The sequence below is a fragment of the Geotrypetes seraphini genome, chromosome 1 (genome assembly GCF_902459505.1).
Source record: "Geotrypetes seraphini chromosome 1, aGeoSer1.1, whole genome shotgun sequence".
In the NCBI taxonomy this organism is placed as follows: Eukaryota; Metazoa; Chordata; class Amphibia; order Gymnophiona; family Dermophiidae; genus Geotrypetes; species Geotrypetes seraphini.
This window is the reverse complement of record NC_047084.1, coordinates 10,092,302-10,110,577: the sequence shown is the minus strand read 5'-3', so window position 1 is coordinate 10,110,577 and position 18,276 is coordinate 10,092,302. Positions and strand designations below refer to the sequence as shown.

Genomic DNA, 18,276 nt, shown 5'->3' with positions numbered 1-18,276 from the left:
GATGAGTTTTACTGCCACTCTAATTTATATTTTTCTTCTTTTTTTACTTTCTGATCCCCTTTAATTATTGTGGGCTAAATATTAGAGACTTTATTTTACTTCAATATTTAGTTTGTTTCTTTATTTTTATCTGTATCAAGTCAAATGTATTCTACTTGATTTGTTAAGTAATAAATAAATAAAAAAGCTAGTCCATAAAAAGAATATGTCATCTAAAAATTGTTTCCAAAGTTTGATCTTTTGACAGCAACATAGACATCTTTTTGCCTTTATAAAATGAGCATACAGAACCAGGGCTCTCAACTCAATCCTTGGGACACACCCAGCCAGTCAAGTTTTCAGGCGAGCAACAATGATTATGTATAGATAATTTTGCCTGAATTACCTCCATTGTATGCAAATCTACTCATGTGTATTCATTGTGGGTATACTGAAAACCTGAATGGTTGGGGCAGGGCTGATATTCAGAGCAATTTAAGCAGGAAGCTCTCCTGTCTGCTTAAATCGCTTGCCGCCACCTAAGTAGGGATAATCAGTGGCACTAAAATGGAGACTGTCGCTGAATATTCCCTGAGACCGCCCCAAAAAAAGTAAGCAGGTCAGGGACAGCACTGGAGAGGAGCCCCAGGTTATGTGGGTTGTTGTGAGAGGTCAAGGCAGCCATCATGAAGAGCCACCGCTAGGGGTAGGAGCGAGGAGGTCATGTTCCTGCCCACACTGACCCCCGCTGGACCACCAGGAACAAATTATAGAGGGGCCTACTGGGGCCTTCCTTGGGGGTTGGTCGCAGCCTGGGGGTGGGGGGGGGGGGAGCAGAGGGGGGCATGCTCTATGGGGTCAGGATGGGGGACAGCAAGAGCAGGGGTTGGGGGTTTCCTTTCTTAATGTTAAAAAAACAAACAAACCATCCAACCTCTTATGCAGCCAGACCGATGTTCAGCCAGGCCACATAAGCTCCAAATTATCAAAGGATATTCAGTGTGCAGTGCCCAGACATGGCCAGGCACAGAATATCATTGGATAATTTAGCCAGCGGCAATCAGTATGTAAAAACATGCTGACTGCTGCCGGCTGAATATAGGTGGAGGAGGGGGGGCGGTCCAGAGGACTGGGTTGAAAACCCCTGATCTAGAACCAACTCCAATAGGGTGCAGATTCATATAATCACATTTACACCTGCTTCAGAGAGAATTTAAATTTGTGTATGCATTCTGTAAGGGTACAAGTGTATTTTATAAAATATGTGCATGCTTCAAAATTATCCTTCCGCACAACCTAAATGAGGTCCCAGGAATGCCTGAGTGTGGTCTCTGTAAATGTACCCTTGAGACTTTGCCCCACATATGTTTTGTGCATGTATGTGTTATATAATTATTTAAAATGTTTTTTTCTTTTTTTAAACATGTTTTACACAGAGAAAAACCTATATAAGATAATTCCCCCCCAAAGTTAATGAAATTGATTTTGCTGCTTTTTTAATTTTTTTCTTAACAATCATTCTTTATTTGACAAAATGTATAACAATTGAATTAAGACTCATATTCATTTTGTGCAGGAGAAGACTACAGCGTAGCCTCAACTGATGTTGTATTACTAGAAGGTGAAATGAGTAAAGCTGTGCCAATTTATATCATTAATGATATCAATCCTGAGGTGGACGAATCCTTTTGTGTGGAGTTGCTGAATCAGACAACAGGGGGAGCCCTTTTGGGTGACCTGACTCAAGCAGTCATAATCATCGAGGCCTCTGATGATCCTTATGGATCTTTCGGTAAATTAGAATAAAGTCACAATTATTTGTTTGCTTTTATTTGTAATGTAATCTTTTTCTCTAAGAAAAATATTCTTAAGAAAGCGCCATGTAGCAATATAATACCATAATAAATGACAACAGATAAATAACAACATGCCCTGTCCACTCCAGCCTACCCAGTGAAGTTGTTAAGGTTCTAATTGCAAATTCATGCGGGAAATCACCTTTTCAGTTCAGAGTTGTAACTGCCACTTCATGCAGATTACCCCCCCCTTTCTGTTTTAGATTTCTCCACTTTTCTTTATGTTCTAACTGCTGCTCCAAGAAGGTTATCCTCCCTCTTTTGTTAGGGTTGTAATTGTTACTTATGTCAATCACCCTCTCTTCTGTTTAGGATTGAACTAAGAACATAAGAATTGCCGCTGCTAGGTCAGACCAGTGGTCCATCGTGCCCAGCAGTCCACTCATGCGGCGGCCCTTAGGTCAAAGACCAGTGCCCTGAGACTAGCCCTACCTGCGTACGTTCTGGTTCAGCAGGAACTTGTCTAACCTTGTCTTGAATCCCTGGAAGGCGTTTTCCCCTATAACAGCCTCCAGAAGAGCGTTCCAAATTTCTACCACTCTCTGGGTGAAGAAGAACTTCCTTACGTTTGTACGGAATCTATTCCCTTTTAACTTTAGAGAGTGTTCTCTCATTCTTCCTACCTTGGAGAGGGTGAACAACCTGTCTTTATCTACTAAGTCTATTCCCTTCATTATTTGAATGCTTCGATCATGTCCCCTCTCAGTCCCCTCAATGCTTTTTTCACAATGTGAAAGTCTTTTATGTTTTGCTTTAAGTGGAAATAGAGATCCTCTTTATTTATCTCATGCCTTTTTGAACTCCATCACTGTTTGGGCTCCACCAGCTCTACCTGGAGGACATTCCAAGCATCTACTACTCTTTCCATGAATAAATATGTCCTGATACTGTTTTTGCATTTTCAGCCTTCAAACTTCATTTCATATCCTCTGATTCTGTAGCTCCCTAGTTTTGGGAAAATATGTGTTTGCTCATTAATACATTTCAAGTGTTTAAATGTCTGTATCATATCGTCCTGCCCCTTTTTTTCTCTATACTTAGGGTTACCATATGGCTCCAGAAAGCAATAGAAGTAAAACCCAGATATCTCCATCGTTCCTCCTTTTTCTGGAACCATATGGCAATTCTATCTATACTTATTCAGATCACTTTTCTTTGAACTGCTTCAAGTTTGTTTGTATACATAGCAAGATATGGCCTTTAAAACTGAACACAAAACTATGTAATAGAGAGGTATCACCAGAGAATTGTATGGGAAATCACCTGAGTCAATTGCTCTGTAAACTCTAGCCCACATTACCATTGTCATTTTTTAGATGGATTTCTATGCTGTTTGTCTAAAGTGCATCTAAATCTCAAAGAAACGTGTTGAAGTGTGTTTTGGGTGGGATTAAGGAAAACTTATGATGTTTTTCTGCAATAATGGAACATTGCAGAAAACTTCCAGGGCAAAGCTTAAATGTTTGAGGCTAGACATGTTTCAGTAATGAATAAGTGCCAAAAAGGTGTCTAAATTACCCAGATGACTACTGGAAGCACGAAGGCATGCCCCTCCCCCGCTTTACTCACCCAGTGGTACTAACCCCCTCCCATCCCCTAAAGATATGACTGAAACAGTATTACAGCCTGTATTACAGTTTCAGATATTATGGCCAGTTCTATTAGAGCAGCAAGCAGGTCTCTGGGCTGGAGTAGCCTAGTGGCTGGTTCAGTGGACTGCAGAGAAGAGGACCCAGGCCCATATCCTTGTCTAAGTACTACACTTGGGGAAAGTGTAAGCCTTCCAAAACCTACCAAAAACTTACTGTGCTGACATATAGGTGACACCTACAGTCATAAGGGATATTGAAGAGGTATACAGTTGGGTACAGTAGGTTTTGGAAACCTTACCATACAATGTAAAGGGGTTATGGTGAGATGTGTACCTGGGACCTTATATGTGTAGGGTTACCATATGTCTGTATTTACCTGCACGTGTTCTCTTTTTAGAGGACTGTTTTGGTGTCCAGATGGTTTTCTAAAATCCAACAGTTTGTTCGGGTTTTGGACTCTCTCAAACCTATTTTTTTTAACCTTTGGGTGAGCAGCGGGGGTCACCTGCTGGTGTGAACTGCATCAATTGCAATCCCGCCATGGATACCGATAGTCCAGGGACAAGAGCTCCTGTTGCGAGCTGCTGAAGGTTTATTTGGTGCTGGTTGGAGGTAGCAGGAAAGGCCCCCCAGCTCTGCCTGCGCTTGGGGCGGCATCTGGAAAGTGTCTTTACATGTGCAAGGTATCATTGTGTCCACGCATACTCAGAGACCCTCCAGACACAGATTCAAGCTCAGACAAAGCCAGGACCTTTCCTTCCACCTCCAGCAAGAGCCAAACAAGTCTTCAGCAGTTTGCAACAGGAGTTCCTATCCCTGAACCACTGGTACCCATGGTGGGGCGTGATTGATGCAGCTCCCATCTGTGGGTGACCCCCCTGCTGCCACTAGAGAGGTACTTATCCTGTGTGTGTGGGGGGGGGGGGGGTAGGGGAGGACAGAGGGAGGAGGAGAAGGGAGAAAGGAGAGGAGATGAGGTTTCCATTGGGGTGGGGTAACCCTATGTATATGAAGTTTCCTGTGGTGCCCCATTGCTCTACTGGGATGTCTGTGTGGCCAGTCTGCTAAAAATGCTGGCCTTTCTTACATCCCAATGGTTGGTTTTTGTGCATTTTTCATTTGAATATGTTTGGTTTTTTCCCCAAAAATGGTTCAAAAAGATAGGCATACTGAGGACAAACACATCTAGGAAATGGCCTTTTTAAAAGAAAAATATAGATGTTTCTTCTTTGATAATGGTCATTTTCTCTACTGGATTGTTGTAGAATTTATCCCTATTTGAAATGTTATTGCTCACTTCTAAGAGGTCATCTTGATTTAGAACATTTTGTTTAATGCCAGATTTCCAGTATTAATCAGTATTTTGAAAGAGGTGCACAATTTTTTTCTTTTATGCTACCATGTTTTTCAGTTTTTCAGATCACAGCACTCACCGTAGATGAGCCTGAGTTCAATTCAGTGAAAGTAGAGCTCTCAGTAATTCGAAATGCAGGGACACTTGGAAATGTTATTGTTTACTGGATAGCCAGTATTAATGGACAGCTTGCTACTGGTGACCTGAAAGTTGTCTCAGGTAATTTGACCTTTGCCCCTGGGGAAACCATCCGAACTTTGTTGTTGGAGATTCTGGCAGATGACATACCAGAAATTGAAGAGGTGAGACAAAAGCTAATTAACCTACATTGTATAGAAGCTATCATTACTTTTGAATTGGAGTTGACTAAGGGGAATTTGGTTCAATAAAGATGCAAATCAAATAGATTAGACCGAAAGGCACTGATTCTGCAAAGTTCTCCCGATTGTAGGCAGCTGTAGGTGTCCTACAGCTATCTAATCAGCCAATCGGGAGGCACTTTAAAAAAAAAAAAAATGCTCCCCAGGCAGGCTGCCTATATTGAAGGTGCTTCCAGGGTGCCTAGAGAGGCTCGCAAGCCCACCTAAACTCGCCTAAGGCTAGGCGGTAGCCTTAAGCGAACCTAGGCAGCCCTGCAGGTCTCCCTAGCAGAGTGGGAGATGCTTACAATGTAGGCTAGCGAAATGACATGGTAAGTAGACGCAGCTGCTATACCTAATCACGGCAACGATCTCCCTGCCGTGATTAGTATAGCGGATGCGGCTACAGCCACCAATCTCCCCTCCCCAACCCCCCTCCGACGATTGCGGCAGGAGGGTGCCCAACCCCAACTGCTGACAAACCCGCAATTGCCGGCAGAAAGGTGCTCAACCCTTCCTGCTGACAGATCCCGCCCCACCTAAAGATCGCCAGCAGGAGGGTGCCTAACTCCTCCTGCCGGACCCCACAAACAGCCCCCCCTAAGATCACCGGCAGGAGGGTACCCAACCCCTCCTGCCTCCCCCCTAACGGCCCCCCTCCGAAGATCGCCGGCAGGAGGGTGCCCAACTCCTCCTGCTGGACCCCCCCAATGACCCCCCCTAAGATTGCTGGCAGGAGGGTACCCAACCCCTTCTGCCAGACCCCCCCCCACAAAAACCCCCACCCCAGAACCCCTTCTTGGGCTTATCTCCAATTTGGCCAGATGGCAACTCGCACCGTCCAGCCAGCAGACCCGCCTCCATCCAAATGAGGCGGGTCCGCCCCTCCACTGCCCATCCCACAGGATCCTAGGGCCCCTCCAGCATTGCTTCCCCTTCACGTATGCCTGCTGTTCCTGACTGAAACCGAGGTCCTCTTTTACTAAGCCATAGTAGAGGTTTTTACCGCTGCCCGGAGCACTAAATGCTCTGATACTCATAGGAATTTTATAAGCATTGGAGCAGCATTGGAGCATTTAGCACTCCAGGCCATGGTAAAAACCTCTACTGCAACTTGGTAAAAAGGAGGGAGAGTCTAAGTGCTATTACGGAACAGTACAAACAAGAATATTATACTGAAAAGAGAAGCTAAATCTGCTAAACCAGTGAATACTCAGGAAATTTGAAAGACTATCATAAGCTCTGAAATTGATAAAAAGATATCACCTGCCATCTCAAACCAAGAAAATTACCCTGTGAGAAGTACACTGAGATAACCATTAAAAAAAATGGTTGAGAGGTTTTACTAAAGTACTTAGAAACATACCATTGCTACTGATAAAAGAAAATACTTCTCTAAAGCATGAAATGTATATCATAATCACAAAAGTAAAATAAAACAGTTTCTTGATCATGTGTCTCTTTAGCTATAAATTAAAATATTATTATTAAGACTTAGCTAAAAGTAAAGATTTATAAACTATAAAGAGTTCTACCTCATGCAAAATTGTCATTTCTTTAATAAGACATTAACTATTTTTTTCTGAGGCCCTCCAAGTACCTACAAATCCAAAATGTGGCCCTGCATAGGGTTTGAGTTTGAGACCACTGTACTAAGGGCTCCTTTTACTAAGGTGCGCTAGCATATTTAGCGCGCGCAAACCATGCACTAAATGAAAAATACTAACGCAAGCTCTATGGAGGCGTTAGCGTTTAGCGCGCGGGGCATTGTAGCACACACTAAGCGCACGCTAAAACCGCTAGCGCACCTTAAAAGGAGCCCTAAATATATGTGCGCATGTCTGTATAGTTTTTATAACATCTTGATTTCAAATAACTGCAATGCATATAGAAATTATAGAATTTTATCTTTTAGGTTGTTTACGTATGCCTTACTGAAGCTTCCAATGGAGGTTCCATCGGGATTGATGGAGTAGCAAATATTATCATTCCTCCCAATGATAATCCTTATGGCACTATTACCTTTCAAAGGCTTATATACCGAGTTCAGGAGCCACTGGAAAAGAATGCCTTTACAAACATAACAGTCAAGAGAAGGTTTGTGTATCAAGCTAAAATAAATATATAAATCATGGTTAAGGATGAACCTTTTTGGACTAGTCTAGTGGCTTGGTGGCAAAGCTGAGAATGGCATTATAGAGGACCTGTGATTGATTCCTAGGATAGATCTTCAGCTCCTTGGGTTGGATCAGACTGTGGGGACTACACAAGGAGTAATCAAAGTCCTTAGGTGAGAGGGAGTCTACCATTTCACAATAATAACTGTGGATGGATTATGATTGAAGGGAGATATGATAGAGGTATGTAAAATCCTATGTATAGTGGAACATGTAAACATAAATTGATTGTTAAACTCTTAAAAAAGTACAAAGATTAAGCCGTAAACTATGAAATTATAAAGCAATACATTTACAAGAAAATTAAAAGTAATTTTTTTTAATTCAACACATTAGATACAGGTACATTCTGGAATTTATTAGAAAAAGCAGTTAGTGTAACTGGGTTTAGAAAATGGACAGATTCCTGGAGGAAATGTCCGTTATTAAGGTAGCTCTGGAGAAAGCCAATGCCTATCTCTGGGGGGTGGGTAAGTATTTCGTTACTTTTTGGGATCCTGCCGGGTACTTGTGACCTGGATTATCTTTTTAGAAACAGGATACTGAGCTTGGTAGAACTTTGATGTGACCCAGTATGATAATTCTTGTGACCTTTGCCAGGAGCTGTTACTGTGATGACTGGACTAGTTTCAGTAATCTGATATGGGCTGAAATGTGTTTCTAAAGAACAATTTTTGCTCTTCTTGTAAGCTAAGATTTGGTTGGCCCATGTGCCTAAGGCCCCGCCCATATGAGGGGCATTGGGCAACTGGCCCAATTCCAGTTAGCCCAGGTGCCTAAGGCCCCTCCTTGGGGCTCTTAATAATAATAATTAAAAAAAGCACAAAAAGTGGCCTAAATAAGCACTTGGACGATCAAAAAGGCAGATTGCCCAAGTACTGATAATCAAAACTGGGTTTAGAAGTATCTAAAACCAGCTTAGGCCTTTTCACTCCCTCTGTACGTCCAAAGTGAAAAGGGGCGTTTTTGGAGGAGTGGATAGGGCGGGAGGTGGGCCGACCTAGACTTAGTCGTCTGGCAGCCATAATCAAAAAGGTTTGACAGGTTGCCAGACAGAACTTACACGTTTTGACTTAGACCAAATCAAAACTGGTATAAGTTCCGAATTGGGCACCGGTAACGATTGCCGCAGGAGAGATACCTAATCTTTCCAGCCATGATCCCTCCTAATCTCCCCGGCAGGAGAGATGCCCAATTTCTCCTTCCGGACACCCCCCCCCAAACACCCATGCAATTACCGGCAGGAGAGATGTCCAGTGTCTCCTGCTGGACACAAATCCTCCATACCTCATGATTACTGGCAAGAGGGTGCCCAATCCCTCCTGTCAGACAGAAACTCCCCAAACCCTCAACACCCGCGATTACTGGCAGGAGGGTACCCAATCTCTCCTGCCGGACAACCCCTCCTCCTTCCATCTGACCTTGTACCCACCCCTCCCGGATCCCCCCTCCACACACCCCTGGACCCCCCTACTCCCCCTCTAACCTTAATAGATGGCTGACCGGCCGGATCCTCTGTCCAATCAGCAGGTCCACCTTCCTCTGAATGGCAGGCTTGCCCCTTCCCGGTGCATTGTGGGATGCACTGGGAAGGGGCCTAGGGCCTGATTGACCCAGGCATCTAAGGCCCCGCCCATAGGAGGGGCCTTAGGCACCTGGGCTAACTGGAATTGGGCCAGTTGCCTAATGCCCCTCATATGAGCGGAGCCTTAGGCACATGGGCCAACCAAATCTTAGCTTACTAGAAGAGCAAAAATTGTTCTTTAGAAACACATTTCAGCCCATATCAGATTATTGAAACTAGCGGTTTTAGCTTTGAAAATGTGTATGTTTCTTTTGGACTTTTTTCTTCTTTGTAAAAGCAAAAGTGCTTCAATAAATTAATGATCTCCTTTCTTTCTGGTTTTATCTGTAGTGCAGGAAGATTTGGTCGACTGCGGATATTATACAGAACTTCAGAGGTTGATGTTGTAGCTCTTGCAAAAGAGCAAGGCCATAATATACTGTCTTACTATGAACATCCTGTAGAAGGAATTCTGAGCCAGTCCTCAAAGACTACGATGAATGTCTCAGCAGCAGGGGATCATCTGGACACTTGTGCCACTCTGTGCCTGAAAGAGCAGGCTTGTTCAGCTTTCTCATTTCTTTGGACATCTGGGACTTATCAATGCTTCTGGTGGGCGATCTGGTCAAGCCCAAAGAACAGCACAGGAATTTGGACCTTCAGGAAAAATAGCACTAGTGTTTCTTCTCTGTTTAGCACACAAGCCACAGCTGGTAGTGATTATGAACCTGTTACAGGACAGTGGGCAACCATGCTGGAAGGAGAAGAGTTTGCCAATCTCACTGTTACCATACTTACAGACAGTTGGCCAGAACTGGATGAAAGATTTACTGTATCCCTTCTTAGCGTTGAACTGATGGACTCCTCAACCAGCTTAAGAAACCAACCAACTATTGGCCAGCCAAATATCTCCACGGTTGTCATAATGATGAATGGAGATGCCTTTGGGGTGTTTCTTATGTATATCCTTAGCCCCAATGCAACTAACAATGGTCTTTACATTGAAATTGAAGAACAGCCTCAGACGACCCTGCAACTCGTAATAGAAAGGAAAGAAGGCAGCTTGGGACAGGTGGCAGTGGAATGGAATGTTGTTGGTGGGTCAGCAACTAGAAACATAGACTATGTAGGTGATTTTGAGAGTCTTATTTTCACTGAAGGTAAGATGTGTTTTGGAAAATAAGGAACATTTAACCCACAAAGCATCAACCTAATATGATAGCATTTGATTTTTACAAATGCAGGTTATAATGAGAATATAGTCCCTAAGGATATTGATGCTTCTTATCATAGAAGTCATTTATTTTATTGATAAAACATTTATATACCACCAATTCAAGATAATCATTCAAGCCAGTTGTCAATAAAACACAAACAAGTCCCAACAAAAAGCAACAATAAGGACAAGGAAGAGAGGTGCAGAATACAAGCAAAATCCAAATTATTAAGTATATCCAAATAATTTTAAATATTTATAAAGTGTGCCCTCAGTGTGAAGTGATAAGCTCTGAAGAGTCAGTTCAAAAGAACCCAGGTTCCAATGCTTACTCAATCCAGGCTTTAAAGATAGACAGAACTGCTCCAACAGACAGCCACACACCATCATTGGGCACATGTGTGTGCTTAACTTTGTGAAAAACCAATTCAAGAAAAAGATTTTAAATAGTGTTAATAAAGTGAACTAATGTGATACTCTTCCCTGTACTGTAAGCCAACCAATAGAATAAAAAAAAGAAACAGAAAGAGTAAACTTAGTGTGAATGGGGGCCTTCATTAGATCTCTTGAACTCAAATTACAGCTGTTTCGCTAGGAGAAATTTCCTCTGTTGTGTAAAAAGCTCCAGCAGCTTTTTGTGGTGTTTAGTTCAAACTAATGAAGTTCAACCAGGCTTGGTTTCAAGGCACAGAACCCCTTCCTCAAGAACAATGTCAATCAATAATGCCGCAAAACAGAAGGCAAAGGTTTTAAGCACTGTTACTCAGTACCTCATCCCCTTGTTGGCAGCACTTAAAACCTTTGCCTTCTGTTTTGCGGCGTTATTGATTGGCTTTGAACTATCGCTTGCACATGGTAGATGATGTTGAGGCGCAGGTGAGGGTGCGTATTTTATTTTTGCTTGAGAGAGAGGGAGGAAGCATTAGCTGATGTTCCGGTGGGAGCGGGCATGGGCTGATTGTGGCAGCAAAATTCTGCCTGCTCAGAGGGGTTGCTGCAATGGAGGACGGGGAAGACTCTAATATAAACCAAGGCCCCCATTTTTAAATCTCCATTTATATTTGAGTATATACGGTAGTTATACATTCTATACAGTAGTGCTATTATAAATACAGAGGACTGTATGGTGGTGATAGGTATTCAGCTCAAATATACCCCCACGAATACCTGAGACAATGGGAGATTTTAAAAAAGGCAATTCTATAACAGGATTTATGCCATGTGTGTATGTAAAAAGACACTAAATGAGAGCAGTTGTAGTCTATTGGTCAAAACAGGGCACCAAACTGCAACACACTAATCGTGTGAAAAATTAGAACAAAAATTTAATAGTGAATAAAACGTGACCTCAGAGGAAACAATATACTGTAGAGTGTACAGATGTAATTACTCTAGTGCTTAACCATGAGAGCTGTATATGAAGGAGTAAGAACTCACTTCCAGCCGCACACTATCATAGGACACGTTAGCCCTCCTTCTCCCAGCTTTCACTCCTCTGAACGCCGGCTTCAGTTTACCAGCTAGAGACTCAAATAGGGCACTGGCCTTTGACCTAAGGGCTGCCACGTGAGCGGACTGCTGGGCACGATGGACCACTGGTCTGACCCAGCAGCGGCAAATCTTATGTTCTTAATGTGTTTACAGTGCGCTTCACTACTTTAAATATACTACACACTATTGATTATTTTTTAAACTGAATTTCGTAGCATTGATTATTGTCACTGTTAATTTATGCAGACTAACGTGTCCTATGATGGTGTGCGGCTGTTGTTACTCCTTCATATACAGCTTTCCTGGTTAAGCACTAGAGTAGTTACATCTGTACACTCTATGGCCCTCATTTACTAAGGTGCGCTAACCGATTGGCATGCGCTAATCGATTTAGTGCACGCTAACACGTGCATGTTAGTCTTTGGACGCATTAGCGTTTAGCACGCGCTAATTCGATTAGCGCGCGCTAATCGGTTAGCGCACCTTAGTAAAAGAGTAAAAGAGTATTGCTTACTTAGTAAAAGAGTATTGCTTACTCTTTCACACTGAGGACATGTTTTATTCACCATTTAATTTTGGTTGTAATTTTTCACATGATTAGTGTGTTGCAGTTTGGCACACTGTTTGACCGACAGACTACAGCTGCTCTAGTTTAATGTCTTTTAAGTATCTTGGCAGCAATTAGAGATATTTTGGATTTATTTATATGTGTGTATGTGAACAAAAATGTGGCATAAATGGTTGTGCCTAAATTTAGATTTACCAATGTGGGCTTATACTAGTGTTCTATAATGCCCAGATGCCCTTATAGAATATTCGCTCCCCATGCTGCATTGGGGTACCTAAATGGAGGCTCCCTGTTCTGAAATTATTTCCAAAGAGACTTCGGGAGATGACCCGTTGTATAAGCTGAAGATTAGATTAGACTTGCCAAGGGTCACAAGGGGTGTAAATGGTAGAAGAAGGGGTTGAACTCTGGTTTCCCTGGTATTCAGCCCACTTCTCTAACCATGTGAAAATCCATTTTACACAGAAAGTTGAGATCAGAATTGAACTGTTCAGGTTGGGATATGTTCAGTTCCGTCATTATTTTAGAAAAAAGATCCACTGATGCATAACCTTTTCTAAAGTACCTGTAGATTTGCATGTGCATTTTCTGACATATGCAGCAGGATCAGCCGTTTTACAAATATAGGGGTCCTTTTACTAAAGCTTAGCCTGTGCTAACAGACATTAGCACGAGCTAATTGCCATATGGTCCATAGGTATGAAACACTATGTACCGCATTTAGTGTGGCTAAAGTCTATTAGTGTGCCCTAAGCTTTAGTAAAAGGACCATATAGGCTTTGAAAAAATGAATGTCACAAACCCGTTTTCACATGGAGACGTTGGCACTCACACGTGGAAGTAGAAATTCACAACTTTTACGTGTAACTGGCACTAATTCCACATGTAGCTGCCCTGTTTTGCAAATCTACACATGTTCATGCCATCCATTAAGTAGTATTGTCACAATGCTTTTTAAGGCTTTACTTTTTATTGACCAAAAAATTCACCAAACATAAGCCAAGATCCAACATTAGGTATACTTTCTCTCTTCAGACTATTGCTACAGAAACCAGCATATTACAGAAATCAGATAATGCAACAAAAACAGGAACAATTTCTCCTCTCTCCCTCCCCAATTGGATATCTTTCTCCTTTACCATGTCACTAATTATATGCATGAATGCTGTGTATGGTCTAACCCTACTGTATATCTACGTCCCTTCACTCTCCATGTAGCTTCCAAACTTTGAAAAAGGCATTTTGAGGGAAATTCTGTAAGGGCCGCCTAAAGTTAGGCACTGGCAGGTGCCTAGATTGCGCTTGCTGGCGCCTAACTTAGGTGGTAAGCGGGAAGAAATTTTTTAAATAAATTGTTTAATTGGCTTTAAGTGGTGCAATAATTGAATGCACCATTAAAAGCCAATTTAAAAAAAAATCCTAGGCGCCACTTAGCGAATCATGGCTACTGGTACCTAACGAACAAAGTTGGGCACTGGTAATGTAGGCCCACATTTCCGATGCCAAGGTTCATCATAGAATCGCATCTAGCAGTGCTTGGTGATGCCTTAAGCCTACGTAGGCACACTTAAAGATTGAGTTGGTCTTAAGCATCACTAAGCACCGCCAGGTGCAATTCTATGATGATCCTGGATGCTGGAGATGTAGGCCAACAATACCCAAGTTCTTCGTTAGACACCGGTAACCATGATTCTCTAAGTGGCACCTGAATGTGATTGACACACGGCAGACAGCATTTTTCTAGGCGCCTGTCGTTTCAGACTCCACTTAGAGAATCAGCCCCTTTGTCTATTTAACAGTAGGGCTGTCAGTTAGACATAAGATACACGTAGTTCAGTTCACTAATCCTTTTTGATAAAACAGACTTTTCTGGTTGTTTCTAGGCAGCCACTAGAATCAACAATCAGCTTGTGTAGTCTGGTTCGTACCTGTGTTGGACCAACATTTACAAGCAGTAATCCATCCATTTCTCCAGTGCCACTCCTGTGATGTATTGAACCAGCGTCCTTATCTCATCACAAAATTTTTGTGCCTTGGGGCAGGCCTACCAAATGTACTGATAAGTACCTAATTCTCCACAACCCTTCCAACACTGATCATTTCTCTGGCCATACATATGTTTCTATCTTACAGGAATGTAGCACCATGTATATAGTATCTTATATACATTCTCATTGAAATTACTCACTATTATTACCAGCCTTTGGAACAGTTTTTTCCCACTCCTTCCTTTCAAACCGTCACCTCATAGGAACATAAATGGCACGGTATTGGGACAGAATGAAGGCCCATCAAGCCCAATATCCTGTTTCCAAGAGTTTGCAATCCAGGTCACAAGTACTTAGCAAGATCGCAAAAGAGCAAAACAGATTTTATGCTGCTTATACTAGAAAAAGAATTTTCCCAAGTCAATCTTAAAGTGGCTTAAGGATTTTTCTTTTAGGAAATTATCCAAGCTCTTTTTAAACCCTGCTAAGCTAAATGCTTTTACTACATTCACTGTCAATGAACTCTAGAGTTTAAAAACAAGCTGAGTGAATAAATTTTTTTCTGGTTTTTTTAAATTACTACTTAACACCTTCAATGCGTGCCCCCTAGACCTTGTATTTTTGGAAAGAGTAAATAAGTGATTCATGTCTACACATTTCAGCCATCTCTTTTCCAAGCTGAAGAGCCCCTAGCCTCTTTAGCCTTACTTCATAAGGAAGTTATCCAATTCCCCTTATTTTGCTATGGGGCTCATTTTAAAAAAAGAAAACATCCAAAAAGTGGCATAAAGGTGCATATGGACATTTTTCTTGCCAAACCTTTCCAATGGCTATTTTTGAAACCTATTTTCTAGATGTATTTCCATGCTGTTCATCCACAGTTCATCTAAACTTCAAGGAAGAGTGTAAAACACACACACACTCTCCCAGTGGTCACTGACCTCCTCCCACCCTCCACAGATATAAATGAAACACTATATATCTGCCTATATGCCAGCTGCTGATGTTGTGGGCAGTCCTAATACTCCAGGTATCTGGAGTAGCCTGGTGGTCAGGGCAGTGGACTGTAGAGAAGGGACCTAGGCCCATATCCCACTCTTAACAACTACACATGTAGTAGAAGGTATGAGCCCACCAAAACCCTACTATACAATCATATAGATGACACCTGCAGACATAAGGGCTCCATGGTGCAACCTCACCTGCAGTATTGTGTTCAATTCTGGTCTCCTTATCTCAAGAAAGATATAGCAGCGCTAGAAAAAGTTCAAAGAGGAACGACCAAGATGATAAAGGGAATGGAATTCTTCCTGTATGAGGAAAGACTAAAAAGGTTAGGGCTCTCCAGCTTGGAAAAGAGAAGGCTGAGGGGAGATATGACTGAAGTCTACAAAATCCTGAGTGGAGTAGAACGGGTACAAATGGATCAGTTTTTCACTCCGTCAAAAATTACAAAGACAAGGGGACACTTGATGAAGTTACAAGGAAATTCCTTTAAAACCAATAGGAGGAAATATTTTTTTTCACTCAGAGAATAGTTAAGCTCTGGAACACGTTGCTTGAGGTTATGGTAAGAGCAGATAGCGTAACTGGTTTTAAGAGTGGTTTGGACAAGTTTCTGGAGGAAAAACCATAGTCTGCTATTAAGACATGGGGAAACCTCTGCTTGCCCTGGTTCAGTAGCATGGAATGTTGCTACTCTTTGGGTTTTGGCCAGGTACTAGTGACCTGAATTGACCACTATGAGAACGGGCTACTGGGCTTGATGAACCATTGGTCTGACCCAGTAAGGCTATTCTTATGTTCTTATGTGTGGTGTACAGTTGGGTATAGTAAATTTTAGGTAGGTTTTGGAGGGCTCGCCATACACAGTAAAGAGGTTATGGTGAGATGTGTATCTGGGACTTCTTTGTCAAGTTCATTGCAGTGCCCCACTGCTCTGCTGGTATGTCTGTCATTCTGCTAAGAATGCTTGCTCCTTCTACATCCCAATGGCTTGTTTTGTGCATTTTTCTTTTCAACATGGTTTTTAAAAAAATGGTTCAAAATGATAGATGCATATCTGACAAATGGTCATTTTGGGAAAAAAAACCCCCAAACAAACCCTTCCTTATGACCCTGGGCAACTCACTCAGTCCTCCATAGCCCAGGTACAATGGATAGATTGTGAGCCTACTGGGGCAGTTAAGGAAAATACTTGAGTACCTGATTGTAAAACTTCTTAAATAACCTTGATAGGCGGTATATAAAAACCTAATAAACTTGAAACTAGATGTTTTGCAGTTTTGAAAATGGCATGTTTCGTCTTTTGCAAAATATCCAAACTTGGATTTGGACGTCATATCAAAAATACCCCTCCATCTTTCTATAGATGTGGTGGCCAGAACTGCATGCATCACTTGAAGTGTGATCCCACCATGGAGCGATACCAAGGCATTATTCTCAGCTTTGTTTTCCTTTCCTAATAATTCCTAGCATTCTATCTGCTTCCTCAGCTGCCACTGCACACTGAGCAAAGAGTTTCACCTTATCATTAATGATGACACCTAGATTAGGCATCCCTCCTGCCACTGACAGTGTGTGGGGTTCGAGGATGGTGGTGGAAGGAAGTGGGCATTCCTTCTGCTGGCCGACTTGCGGTGGGGTTCAGCGGTTTCCTGTCGCAGCCGCTCAGCTGATTGCAGCAGGGAGATTTCCTTGCCTTGATTAGTTTAGTGGCTGCGTCTATTTGAAATGTAGGCCAGCATTTCAATAGCCTACATTTCAGGCACCTATCGTGGCCCTAGGAAGATGCCACCTAAGCTCACCTAAGGCCACATCCGGGCAAAACTACACCCATGCTCAGCCTTGGATGAGCTTAAGCATCCCTATGCGCCTCCCTCCATCCATGACAGTGTAAGCGACCTTTGGGTTGTTTTTTTTTAGAAAATGTGTGTTCCTATTGGCTAGTTAGAGAGTGGTAGAACGCCTACTGCCGCTTACAATCCAGATGCCGTTTATAGAATTTGGCCCTTTGTCATAAACATGGTCCCCAGTAATAACAACAATTGTAATTTTCTTATCTGATTTGTCTGTAAGCAGAAAGGGTTCTGTAGACATTTCAGTAACCACAAGACTCCAAAGTAAGTTATGATATGGTGTTCAGCTGAAGGAAAGAAACCAGTTTGTTATATTGTAATTTGTATGTATAACTTAAGTAGTATGTCTTTCTAATTGAAATGCATTTATGAATCCAGTACCCTAGAATGGATATGGGCTATGGTGTATGTCTTTATATACAGGTCAAATGAAGAAGATGGTGACATTGACAATATTGGATGACTCTGAGCCTGAGGACAATGAAACCATTATAATCAGCCTGACACAAACTGAGGGGGGAAGTCGGATTCTTCCCAGCTCTGCCACTGTTACTGTGGTCATTTTGGCCAATGATAATGCTGCAGGGGTGATCAGCTTTCAGACTGCCTCCAGATCGGTTATTGGTCATGAAGGTAGGTCCCCATCTGTATTGGCTACACTTCATTATCTGCAGCTTCATTATCTACTTGCGCTCTTGATTATTACATGTACTGTTTATAACATGCTTGATTGTGGAGGTTTTGATTATCCGTGAAAATTTTTAGTTTTCTGAAATTGGGCAGAATTATTTATTATTTGTGTTTGTATAAAACAGACTAAGCATTAGGTGTACTAAGTATTTCTCCAATAATCATAAAAGGGCAATTCACTAAAGTGCGCTATTTATATGTGATTATTGCAGGTTATCTAATATCCTGCATAATATCTCAGGACAACTTTTTATATATTGCAGCAATTACTAAGAATACGATATGCAAATGTATATCAAGAAAAAGGTTTTATTTTCCTGATATTTCTAATTCCACCCCTCCCCCACCCCCCTTTTCTACCATGGCCTGGAGCACTAAATGCTCCAACACTCATATAATTTCTCTGAGCGTCGGAGCATTTAGCACCCCCGGACCTCAGCTTAGTAAAAGTGGACCTTATGTTTTATATTAACTGTTTATCCACTGAGAGACAGCATGTATTTGGATTAGTGGAATAAAAATCTCTGCACGATAAAAAAAAAAAAAATCAAACAAAAAATGGTGATCAGGCTCTTATTACTGCA

The 18,276-nt window shown here is 42.0% G+C and overlaps 1 protein-coding gene across 1 annotated transcript in view; it reads left to right on the top strand.

Annotated features, from left to right (window-relative positions):
• ADGRV1 (adhesion G protein-coupled receptor V1) overlaps positions 1–18,276 on the top strand; it is a 786,618-nt gene that overhangs the window by 195,283 nt on the left and 573,059 nt on the right. Inside the window, exons 30-34 of the mRNA XM_033919809.1 lie at positions 1,556–1,771; positions 4,839–5,083; positions 7,056–7,237; positions 9,233–10,041; positions 17,426–17,635. Coding sequence (XP_033775700.1) covers positions 1,556–1,771; positions 4,839–5,083; positions 7,056–7,237; positions 9,233–10,041; positions 17,426–17,635 — 1,662 coding nt within the window. The remainder of the gene's footprint in view (positions 1–1,555; positions 1,772–4,838; positions 5,084–7,055; positions 7,238–9,232; positions 10,042–17,425; positions 17,636–18,276) is intronic.